General features: G+C 39.0%; 2 protein-coding genes across 2 annotated transcripts; one reads left to right on the top strand and one right to left on the bottom strand.

Annotated features, from left to right (window-relative positions):
- Positions 1-1,259: 1,259 nt before the first annotated feature.
- si:dkey-85k7.10 (endonuclease domain-containing 1 protein) lies at positions 1,260-3,341 on the top strand. The gene is made up of 2 exons (XM_033983339.2): positions 1,260-1,562; positions 2,760-3,341. The coding sequence occupies exons 1-2, from the start codon at positions 1,260-1,262 to the stop codon at positions 3,339-3,341; spliced, it is 885 nt and encodes a 294-aa protein (XP_033839230.2).
- A 9,132-nt stretch (positions 3,342-12,473) lies between these two features.
- On the bottom strand, positions 12,474-14,592 carry ufsp1 (UFM1-specific peptidase 1 (non-functional)). Its single transcript, XM_033983340.2, has one exon. The coding sequence runs from the start codon at positions 14,528-14,530 to the stop codon at positions 13,829-13,831; it is 702 nt and encodes a 233-aa protein (XP_033839231.1). The 5' UTR covers positions 14,531-14,592; the 3' UTR covers positions 12,474-13,828.
- Between the last annotated feature and the right edge of the window lie 2,510 nt (positions 14,593-17,102).

A 17,102-nucleotide genomic window follows, 5' to 3' on the forward strand; every position in this document is an offset into this window, starting at 1 on the left:
TTGTTTCACTTTGGATAATGACATACTCTTACCATCTTAAGCCAGTATCTTCACAAGGTCTTTTGCTTTTTTCTTGGGTTATTATTATTGGTTTCTGTTCTGCTGCATGAAGAACAGGTGCATAGGAAGGGGAATCACTCTGTAGATCTTTATTGTCGGTTAGAGCAATACAGTCGGGTTAAAGGCAGCGTCCAGCAAAATTCAAAATCTAAAACAGAGTCAAGTGAGTACTGTCTAAAGAAGTGTCTAAAGCAGCGTCTAAAGCAGAGTCAAGTAAGTAATGTCCTAAGCAGTGTCTAAAGCAGAGTCTAAGCAAGGTGAGACTGCACCAGTGTTTTATACCCCTCCCAGAATGGGGGTCATGCATTCCTGAGATAAAAGGGGCAACAGATAAGAAATGTGGCCTTAACAAAAATGACCAGAATCTTATCTTCCCTTAGTGTGATATATGGCCACTGCTGCATGGGAAACAGATTGTTCTGCACCATTTTAAGAAAGTAAGCAATGTATTACATTTGTATCTTGTTCACATTATGCATATTTTGACCAAAGCACATTCATCTTTGGGACAAAGAACCTGTCTCCTTCCTGAGCAGTATGATGGCTGGACATTCCCATGGCGTTTATACTTGCATATAATTGTTTGAACAGATGAACGTCTGCACCTTCAGCCATCTGGAAATTGCACCCAAGGATGAACCAGACTTGTGCAAGTCCACAATTCTCTTCCTGATATCTTGGCTGATTTCTTTTAACTTTCCCATGATGTGAAGCAGTGTGATTTAGATGTGCTTTCAAATACAACCACAGGTGTTTCGCTAATGTAACTCAAATGTTGTCAATAAACCTATCAGACATGACATCATCATCTGGGTTTTCCCAAATTGTTTAAACAGTAATTTCACAGTATGTAAATTCTGACTTTGAAGAAAGTAATGAAAAATGTCTTTTGTCTTTCTTCCATCATTCTGGCATTTAGCAAATAGAAATTATTTTGGTAATCCTAACTGACCTAAAACAGGAAAAGTTTAGTTTGGCTTCATGTCAGAAAGTGAGAAAAAAAAACATATGTGCCTTTTTACGTAGTGTATGTAAACTTCTGGTTTCAACTGTATTTTCTATAAATCCTGCTTCCTTGCATATGTTCCCTCGTGTGTGAGTATGTATATATGTGGAGGCAGTCCTTTTACAGTTAGTTAGGTTATTTGCACACTGCACCTGATAACATGAAGCTCTCCGACAGTAGTCAATGAGGAGCCATGGCTGCTGCTGTGTTGGACTGGACCACGGTCATCTTCATTGTGCTTCCAAACATCTCGATGCTCTGGGGTAAGGTGAGCAAGGACCTCCCACCTGAATGCAGACAGTTCTATTACCTGGGAGTACCACCACGGGGTCTGGAGCACCCGTCCCAGTGCTTCATCTGCCAGCACTACAATAAGAGAGCCCGCTATGTTACACTGTACAACACTGCTCTGTACACACCCATCTACTCTGCCTACACCTTCAAGCACTCAGCAGGAGAGGTGTGTGCCGACGTGCCCTGGATGTATGAGCCTCAGGTAGGAACAGCTTGATTTTTGGTGTAGATCTAACCACAGAACAGCTATCAGCTGGGTATGGAGTGCTGCTGGTTCAGACCAACGTTTTACCATATCGGCTAACATCTATCAGCTTTAAATCTCCAGCAGGTCGAAATTGAGTTTTGGCCGACCTGCAGCCTAAAGAATGCATATAAACCCTTATTTTGAACACTGAACTGCGAAGATATAACTGCACAAAATGTGACTACACTATTGGTTTATAGGTTAAACAGGGCTAGGGGGAGCAGTAAATTCCATAATTAGGGGAAAATCTAAATTGGCCCTATATATCAGCCATTGGTTGCTCTGGATTCTAAACACCAGCCATAGGCATTGGCTATGAAATAAAAACATCCTGCACCATGAAGATGTTATAGTTTTGCCTGCAATATTCTACAATATGGCATTAAACTTATCTACCTCCATCTCCATTTTCTTCAGGTAGCAGAAAACATAAACAAATGTGTAATTATTCTATTGATGAGACTTGATTTTCAATTACATTTTTACAGATGAAAGTCATAGATTGAACTTTCCATCTCATTTAAAAGTGCCTATGATTGATCATTTTACTAAATAAAGCCAATCCTAACTACAGTTAGGACCATTATATTTATATTTCATTTTGCTTAAAAAAAAAAAAAGCTAAAAAAAAAAGCTTAAAAAAACCCAAAAAACAAAAACAAAAAAACCCCAAAACTTTTTATTCCCAGTTTGGCCATTTTTAAGGTTTAAAACTGTACTTCCTTGGAAGTTGTGACATCGTACTGGGTAATTACATGAGTTACCTTGTAACCATATTGTAAATCAAAACTCCACTATACTCTAATATACACAGAAATTATTATTTGACAAATAAAAATCAAATAAATTTTATTCTGTTGAAATAATGTTATAAGGTATCAGAAAAAATAGAGAATAGAATAGAATAGAATTAATAGAATTCGCCCTATAGTGTGATGTCCTCAGTACGTTTTAGAACTCTCCACTTCCTGTAATTTTCAACATATTTTAAAACTTGTTTTCACAAATTGCTTCTTGATTGGGGTAAAACTATAATTTATATTTACAACAGGTATCATCCCAACAAAATAAGTCAAAATGAACATTCTGCTAATATGTGTATATTGCCCTGCTGAACTAAACAATCTTATCTTTTAACTTGTGTGCTTGCAGTTGTTCAGACCTGGTGCGACACATGAAATGCAACCTGTTCTCCAGGTGGATCAGGGGACCCAGCCGTACGAGCAGGCTGGCCTTAGTGACTACATGAATGCGGCAGTATATGAGCGTGCCCCTCTGAACCCTGATGTCCACCAGGAGGACCCAGATGACAAGGCCTCCACCTACACCCTGACCAACACTGTGCCACTGATGCCTGACTTTATAGACCCAATATGGAGCAAACAGGAGCAGGCCATCCGCACCCGCCTCAACAACTACTGCAGGGGACCCTCCTACATAATCACTGGGGTCACCACCTCTGGACGGACGATGCGTGGGGATAATATGAAGCGTGTAGCTGTACCAGCATATCTCTGGTCTGCATACTGCTGTCCTAACTATGATCACAGCGCTCCCTTCAGTGTCCGATACAAGTTCCCAGCATTTGCTCAATATGGTCTCAACGCGGAGAAGGACAATGAGGTGTTGGAGGTGTCTGTCCAGAAGCTCCAGGACTTTCTGAAGAACATCATGTCTGAGCAAAACATCCAGATTTTTGTGAATGACTGTGCCCTGCCAGGGGACACTAAATAGCCTTTACATAAAAAAATAAAATAAATAAAATAAAAATAAATACCCTTAACTTAATGTATTAAAGTGGTTCCCAACCTTTTTTGAGCAATTCCTAAGGTTTGTCTAAAACTCTAAGTACATCTTAGCTCAGGTAATAGGATTTTTTTTTTATATACTATAAATCCATTTACTAATATATTATTGATTACTATATTTTAATTTTTTCTATTTATTATTATGTATGATATTTATGATATTAAAATATCTACAAGGATGTATAATTGTCATTCAAAGATTTTATATTCAAATGCTATACTATTTGACCTTTTTTTCTAAATATGAAATAATTCCATATACCCCCTGGTAAGTGCTTGTGGATCCCTGGTTCCCCCATAACCCTGGGTGAGAAACACTGATGTATGCTGTTGTATGTGTCGATGTGAATGCTATTCAAATAAATAAAAATTTACTTCAAGCAGTTAACAAAAGGTATTGGCAATCCCAGGCTACGACCTATACATGAATGAGCTTTTATAGGTCAATGTACTTTTTCAGCTTATTGTTGATGTTGAGAATGTTAAGATGTTATACTCCCAGAGAGGGGGCAAGAGTCTTGGAGTTTTTATATTAATGCTATTTTCATAAGAAATCCCCAAAAGGAAAATCCAAAAATTTAACACTGTATTAAAAAAAGAGTTATTATACCTGAAAAAACTGAAAATCAGAATCAGCAATAGAATAAAATCATGAAGGATTCTTCCTCTTGGTATTAATTTTATTTATCAAATAAATGTTCTGGTTATAATATGTAATGATTGTTATTATTTTATTATATTATTGTAGTTATTATAATTACTGATGCATAGTGTGACAGAAAAGACACTGATGTCATATTGCTTTTCTTTTCATCATGATAAAATGAATGACTAATACTAAGGCTGATAGCATTGACAGAATTTGAATGATATAAATGGTACTGAGAGATTGTACTACTTTGAATAAACCATGTAGAAAAGCCTTTAGAGTGGGGTAATTGTTTGCCTGTAAAGACGAGATAAATCCTGGAGGACAGTGGTAGTAGCTGTACCAGTAGGAGCAGAGTAGTGGGGATGGTGGCTTAGTGCATACAAAGAGGCCTTCTACTGGCTGTCCTTCTGCTCTGGGTTTGGGCTTTTCATTGGGGCTCTCAGGCTGGTGTCTGACTTTAACCAAGTAGGGTGCTATAAGGACACCCTGTACAAAAGCACTCCACCATGGGCGTACCTCACCCCTCCAACAAGAAGAAAATATGTTTTTTTGTTTTTGTTTTTTTTTGTTTTTTTGTTTTTGTTTTTTTGCATTTGGGATGGCCAATTTTGTTATTATTTTTCCTCATTCAATTTTAATTATGCATGATTATGAGTGCACAGTATACTGTATATGTATACTGTACAGTATACTGTATATGTAGCAATTTCAATACTTCAGGGAAATCGATAATACTCTGAATTTTAAAATAAGATTTTGATAAAACAGTGCAACAAGCTGAAATGGAACCAAAGATACTAGAGGAGTGCACTTCTACGTCTGTGGCGTTGTGGAGAAAGTTGGGGGAGGATAAAATGACCCTCCACAAAGCTTTCGCCAACTTCCAGAAGTTTGACAAAAGCAGCATGATTTGATCACTTGCACAAAACTGGTGATGGCTTTGAAAAACAAAGCACAGAGGAAGAGCTGGAGAAACTGCAGGAAAAGTACAAAGTCAAGCTTAAGAGGGTCAGACAAGGTTGTGAGGAAGAAATGAAAGGCATTAACTTCTTCCACAAGGAAAAGGTTGCAGGGATGAGGAAAGAAATGGGCATTCTCATCTGTAAGAATGAAAAACATAGGTTTGAATATGAAGAAAGGATGAATCAGTTGGCCTCAAAGATAAAGGAGCTTGAGGAGGCCCTCATAAAGGTACAGAAGCAGAATTGAAGACAGATGAAATGACCAACACAGATCTTCTGGCACAGCTAAGGCAGGAGCAGGAACAAGGTATGAGACAGCAGGAAAAGTATATCGCTGAAATTCATAAACATCAAAAATGGGATTCAAGAATAGCTGCCAGCAGCCAACCGGAGCAACCTACAACAAAATCAGACTAATGTTTCTCCCCGTATTCTGCAAGGACGGTCTCACACTGAAAAAGCGAGGCTCCATCAATTGCTTGATAAGGAAAGTCAGTTTCACAATAACTCCAGATCATGTGTGAGGAAATAGTAAGACAAAAACAAGCAGTTGAAAGAAAGCAAGAAGATCCAAGAGCAAACTACCAATGGTTCTCGACTAAGGCAGCTCAAAAAGGAAAGGCAAAAATATGATCAACTCCTTCAAGAGTTCAATAAGAAAACAGAAGTATGCAAGGAAAGGAAAATCTGCATTCTTACCTGGACTATCCAAGACCTACAGGCACAGATTTCAAACCCTTAAGAAGCAGTCAAAGAAGTGAGGATAGTAAACCAGCCATGTCAATGCGAGGGAGTCATCGAGGACCTAGTTGAGGTGACAAAAGCCAAAGAAAAGTTGCAGTATAAGACCCACCTGGATGGAACTAGTAATGAAATCCATTGACTCCAGGCTTGGATGAACCAGTATGCAGGTCAGGTGAAAAAGGCGCAACCAACTCCTCCTAGTGGAGTTGAATAAGAGCAACAAGGAGGACACTAAGAACCAAGGTGAGAAGGCAGCTTTGGAGAACCAAGCGGCTAAGCAAATGCCCAAGCTAAACCAGAAAACACATGAACAAAAACAAATGAAGATGCTAGGGGAGACATTGGAGAAAGATAGAGAGGTGTTCAAACTCACCTTCCAGAAATGTTTTGCTGCATATCCAGCAGTCGTAGCAGAAGTCAACTACACCCCCAAAACAAAAATAATAATTCAGCCCTCTCTCCTTCAAATTCACCTCAGAAATATTAGAACCAACTAAACTTTACTAAGAGGAATCACAATCAAATTATCTTAACTTGTTAGCGTTCAAGTACCCAATCCATCCTCCAAACATGAATTTTAGCTATTGGCCCAATCTAAACATGTGCATTTAACGAGATTATAAATTTTAATTGGTAGAATGTGTACAGCCTGGCAGAGTTTGACAGCCCAACCGGAGGATATAGAGTGTATATAGATGATGTGTATATAGAGTGATATAGATATAGATGTCAGATAGACAGATATGATATAGAGTGTTTTGCCAAAACCGATAGACTTGGCTCTTGAAGCTATATAAAAAAGCATTTTAAAAAGCATTTAAAAAAAGCAATAATAAAAACAAATCTTCGGTCTCACTATTCTGCCTGCTTCAGGTGTAAAAGAGCAAAGTTTGGCTTGCTTCCTGTATTACCATACAGGACGAGCTCCTGCATTTCCATTTTAATGTGCTTTTAAAGTGTTTCTTTAAACAAATGTCTATTAGCTGGTGTCAGAGAAAAGCAGCAGTCACATAGTGTCATTTCAAGCTGCATGAACATGAACTTCAAGGACTTGCAGGCCATTCTGGAGGACTATAGCGACAAGCACCAGGCCAACCCTGGACAAAGCCTTCACCTACTCCATGATCAACGTGGTGCTGCAGATCTGAGAGCTCAACATAGGCCTGTGGAGCCAGCACCTGGACTACTTCACAAATGCCTCAACAAGTACTGCCTTAGGACAGCCTACGTGGCGTCTGGCATCACCAAGTCTGACCACACCATCTGCTCCAACAACCAAGAGCACATAGCCGTGTCTGAGTATGTGTGGTCCACCTACTGCTGCCCAGACTTTGACCAGGACATGCCCTTCTACAGGCGCTACAAGACAAATTCACCATTGGGGTGTGTGGCCTGAACGACCGGGTGAACAACCACATGGTGGAGAGGCACATGGAGGTGGATAAGAACTTCCAATTTTTTTTATGATGACTGTGTAGCAAAGAGGATAAAAAAAAAAAAAAATGTCCTTGGGCATAGGAGTGGAAGATATTAACACAAATTAAAGCCAAGGTACCCAACCTTTTGGATAAATGTGTAAATTACTAAATTTTATGTTGGTCCTAGTAAAGTCTTTTTAACCTGGAAGTACGCGCTGAAGGCAGCCCTCTGATTGGCTCTACTTTGGCAGTCCACCCCAATTTCACTTCTCAGTCTGAAAAAGCTGCTCTAAGCCAAATGAATGCATATGAATATTAACAACATGCCAAATGGTATGTGAGAGCTACAGACAAGTTAAATAAATTTAAATACATACTTCCTCCTTCCATGGTACAAAAATCAGGTACCCTTCAGGTGTAAAAGAGAGGTTGTGAGAAGGGAGGTTAATAAAAATAAAAAATAAAAAATGTGGTTTCAGCTTTCTGTTTAAGGTGCCATTTTGAGCACTTCTTGAGTTGGAAATTGCTATGGAAATGTTCATTATATCTATGATTGTTCACCCTTTGCATTTTCCCCATAATACATAATAGATTGACAAAATGATGATTATAAAAATTGTTAAGAGGGAGAAATTGAGGGAGAGAGGGAGGGGCACTCTATAAAACATTTAAATAATGAAACACTCCAGTTTGTTTTTGATGGGAAAAAACAGGATTAAAAATTTCAATTTGATTTTCATTTAAGTGGTGCATCTGCCTGACTACATTCATACTGAATTGCTTTCTGTATCATTTTGTTTCAAATATACATTTTGACCACACTTACCCTAATCATTTCAGTGCTCAAATAGCCTTAAAGGTGCACTATGTAACTTTTCTAGTGGGTAGTTTGCCACTTACTTTTCTCCATGATGTTATTGTCTTGCCTTGCCTGAAATGTTTCACAATTTGACATTCAATATTGCTATCTCCACGCAAACAACCAGACCAAGTTACAGGTCAGACCTGTGGAGAGGCAACACTGCTCATAGTAAGAATGAATATCCGTGTAATCCCTCAGTGGTATGATCCATAGCAAAGAAAATTTCAGTTCTGTCAACTGCCCTAAAAGTTTTAGGATGAAGACGTTTCACAGCTCATCCAAGCAGCTTCTTCAGGTCTGGTCAGATTGCTGGTGGGCACTGCCTTATGTACTACCTGGCCAAAAAAAAGTTGCCACCAATGCTGTGGCATTGTTTCGATTTTGCTTCTGCAATGTCACAAGATTTATTTCCATCCAGTGTTGCATTAACTTTTCACCAAGATCTTGCATTGATGATGGTAGAGTCTGACCGCTGTGCAAAGCCTTCTCCAGCACATCCCAAAGATTCTCAGTGGGGTTAAGGTCAGGACTGTGGTGGCCAATCCATGTGTGAACATGATGTCTCATGCTCTCTGAACCAATTGAACAATTTGAGCCCAATGAATCCTGGCATTATCATCTTGGAATATGCCCGTGCCATCAGGGAAGAAAAAGTCCATTGATGGAATAATCTGGTCATTCAGTATATTCAGGTAGTCAGCTGACCTCATTCTTTGAGCACATACTGTTGCTGAACCTAGACCTGACCAACTGCAGCAACCCTAGATCATAGCACTGCCCCAAGAGGCTTGTACAGTAGGCACTAGGCATGATGAGTGCATCATTTATCTGCCTCTCTTCTTACCCATCACTCTGGAACAGGGTAAATCTGGACTGATCAGACCACATGACCTTCTTCCATTGCTCCAGAGTCCAATCTTTATGCTCCCTAGCAAATTCTTCCAGTTTTTAATAATGTGTTCGACAGTTCTTAACCCAATTTTAGTAATTTCTGCAATCTTCTTACATGTTCTCTCTGCTTGATGCATGCCAATGATTTGACCCTTCTGAAACAGACTAACTTCTTTTCCAGGACCACGGGATGTGTCTTTCGACACAGTTGTTTAAGAAATGAGAAGCAACTCATTGCACCAGCTGGGGTTAAATAACTTGTTGCCAGCGGAAAGATAATCGCCCATGCAGTAATTATCCAATAGGAAGCTCATACCTATTTGCTTAGTTAAATCCAGGTGGCGACTTTTTTTTTTTAGTACACTGAAACTAACACATCTATTTGTTTACAATTTCTCTTTGTTAGCTACGCCTTTTGAACTGCAAGTGTGAATTGTGCATGTGAAGTGAGTCATATATTTTGCATAATCATTCAGGAAGAAGAGCACCCAGGAGGAGCCTGAAAGATTACTAAAACATTTTGTCCAGTTGACAAAATAAATTTTTTTTTTTGCTAACAACTCATGTTTTTCAAGGTATTTTAGAGACATATGACACTTGTAATTTAATAAATGTTTATAACATCACAGGTGTTTTTACTGCTTAAAACTACCATTTATACTCTGAGGTTGGGTCATCTGTCCACTAACCTGACCTGTAACTTGTCCTGCATACGGCACCTGCTTGCCTCCACATAGACAAGTTTAATGCCATATTGTGGAACATTTTATACAACCCCAATTCCAATGAAGTTGGGACACTGTGTAAAACTTTAAAAAAAAAAAAAAAATACAGAATACAATGATCTCAAATCATTTTCAACCTATATTGACTGTCTTGCTGAAATAAGCAGGGACATCCGTGAAAACGTTGTTGTTTGGATGGCAGCATATGTTGCTCCAAAACCTGTATGTACCTTTTAGCATTAATGGTGTCTTCACAGATGTGCAAGTTACCCATGCCATGGGCACTAACACTCCCCCATACCATCACAGATGCTGGCTTTAGAACTTTTGTGCTGATAACAATCCAGATGGTCCTTTTCCTCTTTGTCCCGAAGGACACGACATCCATGATTTCCAAAAACAATTTGAAATGTGGACTCGTCAGACCACAGCGCACTTTTCCACTTTACATCAGTCCAACTCAAGTGAGCTCGGGCCCAGAAAAGCTGTTTCCAATAAACTGTTCACCTGTGTAATGTTCCAAACAGGTGTATTTTAAGCATTCCTCAACTTTCCCATTCTTTTGTTGCTCTTGTCCTAGCTTTTTTGGAATGTGTTGCAGGCATCAAATTGAAATTGAGTGAATATTTCCATAAAAACAATAAAGTTTATCACTTTGACATTAAATATCATGTCTTTGTAGTTTATTCCGTTCAATATAGGTTGAAAATGATTTGCAAATCATTGTATTCTGTAGTATTACACAGAGTCCCAACTTCATTGGAACTGTGGTTGTATACAGTAACATTAAAAGGTCTGAGCAGCAACAAATAAATAGCAGAATGAAGCAACAATACAGCAACAAAAGCCATAGAAGTTACTTTTTCAGTCCTCTGCAGCTGAAATCTTTTCGTGTTACATCAAAAATAACATAAATTTCTTCAGTATCCTAAAGAAAAAGTACAGACAATAAATCTTGAACTCAAAAATAGTTGTTACAGCTTTCAAATAATTTTACACAGTGTCCCAACCTAATTGGAATTGGGGTTGTAGGCAAAGGATCACAATCTTCATGGAGACAAGCAGATGGCTGACCATCCATGAAAAAAGTTACACTGTACTGCTTTAAAGAACCTGTAACATTTTTCCCCATGTATTTGAGCAAAGTTTGGCTTGCTTCCTGTATTACCATACAGGACGAGCTCCTGCATTTCCATTTTAATGTGCTTTTAAAGTGTTTCTTTAAACAAATGTCTATTAGCTGGTGTCAGAGAAAAGCAGCAGTCACATAGTGTCATTTCAAGCTGCATGAACATGAACTTCAAGGACTTGCAGGCCATTCTGGAGGACTATAGCGACAAGCACCAGGCCAACCCTGGACAAAGCCTTCACCTGATCAACCTGATCACCTGATCTTCCATGATCAACGTGGTGCTGCAGATCTGAGAGCTCAACATAGGCCTGTGGAGCCAGCACCTGGACTACTTCACAAATGCCTCAACAAGTACTGCCTTAGGACAGCCTACGTGGCGTCTGGCATCACCAAGTCTGACCACACCATCTGCTCCAACAACCAAGAGCACATAGCCGTGTCTGAGTATGTGTGGTCCACCTACTGCTGCCCAGACTTTGACCAGGACATGCCCTTCTACAGGCGCTACAAGACAAATTCACCATTGGGGTGTGTGGCCTGAACGACCGGGTGAACAACCACATGGTGGAGAGGCACATGGAGGTGGATAAGAACTTCCAATTTTTTTTATGATGACTGTGTAGCAAAGAGGATAAAATAAAAAAAAAATGTCCTTGGGCATAGGAGTGGAAGATATTAACACAAATTAAAGCCAAGGTACCCAACCTTTTGGATAAATGTGTAAATTACTAAATTTTATGTTGGTCCTAGTAAAGTCTTTTTAACCTGGAAGTACGCGCTGAAGGCAGCCCTCTGATTGGCTCTACTTTGGCAGTCCACCCCAATTTCACTTCTCAGTCTGAAAAAGCTGCTCTAAGCCAAATGAATGCATATGAATATTAACAACATGCCAAATGGTATGTGAGAGCTACAGACAAGTTAAATAAATTTAAATACATACTTCCTCCTTCCATGGTACAAAAATCAGGTACCCCGGCTTTAAAAGTACACTATATAACTTTTCTGGAAGGGGGTACTCCATCTCCATGGAGATTTATTGCCTATTTATCTTCTTGAAGACAAGCAGCTGATGCCACCAGCCCAAGTTATGGGTTCTATGGTGGAATGGAAGAGATGATGGAAGATTGATGAATTAAATATCATACTACATAACATTACATGCAAAGTAGTAACATGTCCATGAAACAACCAAGTGGTTGATCCTCTACCACAGGTTACACAGCTTTAATATGTATGTGTTTGTTTTTTACATTCTTGCAACAACAACCAACCTTGGTTGAGGTTAAAGCTTCAAATGAACTGTTAAAATGGACAAAAATATCATCTTATAATCTACACTTTTTCATTGTTTTTCCAAAATTCATCTGTTTGGCTGTTGTTCAGTTTGACATGAAATGTGTTTTCAAGCCAGGGTAAAACCTACAGCTGTGATTTGAAAAGTAAACCTGAGAGGAAAATATTTCTACCCTTGCAAACATCTTTAAGACACAAAGCTATGACTTACTAGTCATATAAAAAATGTATATGTAATGTATGTATAAGGCATGTTCAAATTGTTTAACTAAAAGAGATATATTTTAACTAATAAAAGACAAACTAAAATTCTAAACCCAATATTCTTACATGGCTATATGGTCTACATGAATAAAAAACTATTGGCACTGAACAATGGCTGGCACACCTGAAATTATTTTATTGTGTTGACTTCTTTTAATTTAAAGAATACATATTGTGCTTGTGTCTGATATATACTTATAATCTATGACACTCGTGGATCATTATGTTATAATTTGCACATTACACACGCTGCTGCCGAATCCTACATGTCAAGAAAATACATTTGGAGAACAAACCAAGTGGGCGTGTACCGATGGCAGAGAAAGCAGGGGTTAATTGGCAAAATGGCGTCTTGAAAATAAGCGACTGAAGATTGCTCATACATGTACGAATTACTCCAAATACAACTTCAGGTCAGTGGTGAGGGGAAACTATAATACTTATATTTGCATTATAGGTCAACTTTAAGGTCAGAATTGCACTTTCCTGAACAGATAAAATATGTAATAAAATAGATATTACAGTAAAACATGTCTAATATTTAAATATAGTCTTTGGTTAGATCATCAGCAGGACTCTAAACTGACCTAAAGGGTTGTTGTTATTTGGATTAATAGTATCTTAATGCTTGCATAAAGATGGCCTAACAGACACATATTACAAAAGAGTCTCTTGCATTTCCTCTGAAGTTTGGATAAATATTGATGACAGATTTGGACACAAGGTGGCGATATTGCGCTGTTTTAGTTTTTGAACACTGGAGTATAGGCAGAAATAGGTAATGCTCACCCACTTTACATTTATTTGAGTAACTTTTTAAAACAACGTGTGTTTACTCAAGTAGTTTTCAGACTGCATAGTTTTGTCCTACTTGAGTAATATTTAGTTTGAAGTAACAGTACAGTACTCTTGCTTACGTAAATGTTGTGGTTACTTTCTATCATTTAAGTTTAATGTTAACAATATTAAATGATTTGAACACTTATGCTTCTTGCACTGCTCCTTCAAATATTATTGAGTTTCTCTCAAAGACACCAGATTTTATACATTATTAACCATTTTGATCTTCAGATTACATTAACTTCAAAACATAAATCTGATGTTACGTCGAAACAGTTACTTATACTGTTTGCAAGCAGTACTATTTTCCTCCATATACTTTTTTTTTTTTACTCTTGAATTTCTTGGACTATTATTTTGTACTGTTACTTGAGTAATATTATTTTGAAGTAACAATTACTTTTACTTGGGTCAAATGATTTGGCTACTCTACCACCTGAGTAGGTTACTACTACAAGCTACTTAATTACAAAATTTAAATATAAAACAAAGTGCATTATTTACGTCAAATGCCTATTGTTAATCTGCACTTGTGCTGTCAATTAGGAAACCTGAGAAACCCAATACTTGTCCCCATCTGAGAACAGAGATTTTGCATAGGAGGAATGGCGACAGAAATAGTATATTCGTCTATTTTAATGTCTTGAGCATACTGCCAGCCTGGGGCATGCACAGGTTATAGAATGAGCTGCGGTCCAGGGAAGAGAGCTCTGTCCAGTCCACCCAGCCCTGCCGCTGCAGCTCTGTCCTCTCCAGCTCCGCTCCATAGTAGTGAGGGTCCGCTATTAACAGGTAGGCACCATGCCCTCCGGAGCACACTCCAAGCACGCATTTGGAAGAGTTATCCGTGCCACCTCCCATCATCACCGGGCTGCCGTGGCGTTCAAAGTGCTCCCGAAGCTGCCCCACAACCTGCACCAAGTCCGTGCCTCCTCCCTGTACGTGCACGATCTTACAGGGCACGTTATAGAAGTAATCAAGCACGAGTGAAGCCTCAAACGTTCCTATCCACTCCCTGGAGCCGAAGAAGTGTGCAGGCTTGTCCCCCATGCAGACCAGAGCCCGCTGTATATCGGGGAGGCTGGGCGCTACCATGCCTTGGCCCTTAGTCAGATCACAGTTGTAGAAGAGCCACGATGCCAGGGTTTGTACCGTGCGGTAGCCACATCCCCAGCCCCGATCATCCTGCCCGTCGCAGCCATAGTGGAAGTACTTGTAGTCTCCTTTAACCGTGTCACTCTGCCCGCGATGGTCGGGTGGGATTTGGAGATCTGTGTGCACGTTTGTTGGCAAAGCATTTACCAAAGAATCTATCAAACTGTCCTTAAGCATTTTAAACAAACAAGCCAACTGATTTATACCATAGACTTAAATTCGAGATTTTCCCAATGGAGTGCATCTGCAAAATCTGTCCCCTGTTATTTATAGCGCGATATAGTTCCGCCATCACAATGTGAAAAAAAGCATTACATAATTATTATGGCGTGGGGACAGCTCAAATTATTACTCTCACTAAGTGCAACTTTTTTGTTGTGAGCTTAAGGGCAGTGTTTTTTCAAACTGTGGTATGACATCATTCAAGTACTCTTCAGTTTGTGGATTAGTCACTAATAGAAATGACCAGGTTATTTGTGAATTTACCTTTAGGGTATTTCATGGGAAATTACAATATACACAATAGGGAAATCTGGCTCTTGACCCCATTTTGCAGTACGACATTATTACATTCAAGAATCTGAAAACAGCAATAGACCATACAGGCCTCAATGCATAAACCTCAGAGGAAAACACAAAGTAGAACTTACATGAGTTTTGGAGTCATTCAAGTCAGACTTGACTTGACAGACTAGGACAGACTTGGACTGGAGAAATGATGATTCTGTTAAAACACTGTCTAGCATATTGAACATTATTGTCATAACTGCCAGGTCATGCTCTGATAGACTAGCAACACTCATGTCATCAAAGATGAGTGGCTCAATGGTAGGCTATATCGCTGAAACTTGTTATTCGGAATAAGCAGTGCCATAAAGTGTAAGACTATGGTACAACCCACTCAAAGGTAGACCTGTCATGATAACAAATTTTGAAGCATGATATAATGCTCCAGAGAAATATTGCAATAAGTGATAATTACGATAACTACTTTATGCCACTGACACAAAAAAATAAAGCAGGATAATCCCTGTAAACAAATGTATATATCTGCAACACGTTCCCATAAAGCTGGGACAGGGGCATGTTTACCACTGTGTTACATCACCTTTCTTTTAACAACAATCAATAAGCGTTTGGGAACTGAGGACACTAATTGTTGAAGCTTTGAAGGAGGAATCATTTCCCATTCTTGCTGAATGTACAACTTCAGTTGCTCACCAGTCCGGGGTCTCAGTTGTCATATTTTGCGCTTCATAATGCGCCACACATTTTCTATGGGAGACAGGTTTGGACTACAGGCAGGCCAGTCTAGTACCCGCACTCTTTTACTATGAAGCCATGCTGTTGTAACACGTGCAGAATGTGGCTTGGCATTGTCTTGCTGAAATAAGCAGGGACGTCCTTGAAAAAGGCATTGCTTGGATGGCAGCATATGTTGCTCCAAAACCTATATGTATCTTTCAGCATTAATGATGTCTTCACAGATGTGCAAATTACCCATGCCATGGGCACTAACACACCCCCATACCATCTCAGATGCTGGCTTCTGAACTTTTCACTGATAACAATCAGTGGTGACCCTTGCCACATCCTGCTTGTGAATGACTGAGCCCTTTGGGGATGCTCCTTTTATATCCAATCATGACACTCACCTGTTTCCAATTTACCTATTCACCTGTGTAAAGTTCCAAACAGGTGTATTTAAAGCATTCCTCAACTTTCCCATTCTTTTGTTGCCCCTGTCCCAGCTTTATTGAAACGTCTTGCAGGCATCAAATTGAAAATGAGTGAATATTTGCATAAAAAACAATAAAGTTTATCAGTTTGAATATTAAATATTATGTCTTTGTAACTTTGTACAATCCCAACTTCACTGGAATTCGGGTTGTATACAGTAACATTAAAAGGTCTGAGCAGCAACAAATAAATAGTAGAATGAAGCAATAATAAGCCATAGAAGTTACTTTTTAAGTCCTCTGCAGCTCAGATCTTCTTGTGTTAAATTAAAAATAACACAAATTTCCCCACTATCCTAAAGAAAAAGTACAGACAATAAATAACCCCAAAGAACCCCAAAATCGATTGTTCCAGCTTTCATATATTGAACAATAAATCAATATAGTAATTATCGTGACAGACCTACTGAGAGGAATCTCTGCGTGTATAATTACAATGATATATCTTAGGCATTATTAGTTAATGACTGAAATATCAGCGTGTTTTCTTTCGTGTTTTTGTTAGTCCTCAATCAGTGAAGCTATGGACATTAACATCTTCATGCAGAGGTTAGGTTTTCTACGGGATTCTGTGGTTTCCATTGGCCGTGGTTGGTTGTTCTTGTGGCTGGCACACTGAGCACTTTTTAAACTTGTAAAATTTTTATCTTAAAATTTGAACTTAACATTTGGGGATTTTGACCAAGTGCAGCATGCACAGTTCAAAGAATGGAAGTTAAGGACTGTTGGATTGTGTGATTTGAGCAGTTTGTTTTTCTTGTAGTCATGGTAACACTGCATGGAGCTAGCTAAACAGCTAGCTCTGAAGTGCTAAAGACTTTTACAACAATCCAATAGGCTTTCTACACCAAATATGGTGGAAGATGTTCCAGAGGGAATAGCTTATCTCATCACTAACCAAAACAAAACAAGAGGCTTTTCTGTTGTGTCTCCAGAGTTCACCTGGCTCCCTCCGGACACTGCTGTGATGCCTGTGCTTCAGGACAGAGAGGAGGGACTCTTTTATCATG

This window comes from Periophthalmus magnuspinnatus, chromosome 18 (assembly GCF_009829125.3).
Source record: "Periophthalmus magnuspinnatus isolate fPerMag1 chromosome 18, fPerMag1.2.pri, whole genome shotgun sequence".
NCBI lineage: Eukaryota > Metazoa > Chordata > Actinopteri > Gobiiformes > Gobiidae > Periophthalmus > Periophthalmus magnuspinnatus.

Bases quoted from the DNA above. Each gene is read 5' to 3' on its own strand.
- si:dkey-85k7.10 (XM_033983339.2), top strand. From the start codon at position 1,260: ATGGCTGCTGCTGTGTTGGACTGGACCACGGTCATCTTCATTGTGCTT. The intron at 1,563-2,759 runs GTAGGAACAGCT...GTGTGCTTGCAG, and splicing joins CCTGGATGTATGAGCCTCAG to TTGTTCAGACCTGGTGCGAC.
- ufsp1 (XM_033983340.2), bottom strand. From the start codon at position 14,530: ATGCTTAAGGACAGTTTGATAGATTCTTTGGTAAATGCTTTGCCAACA.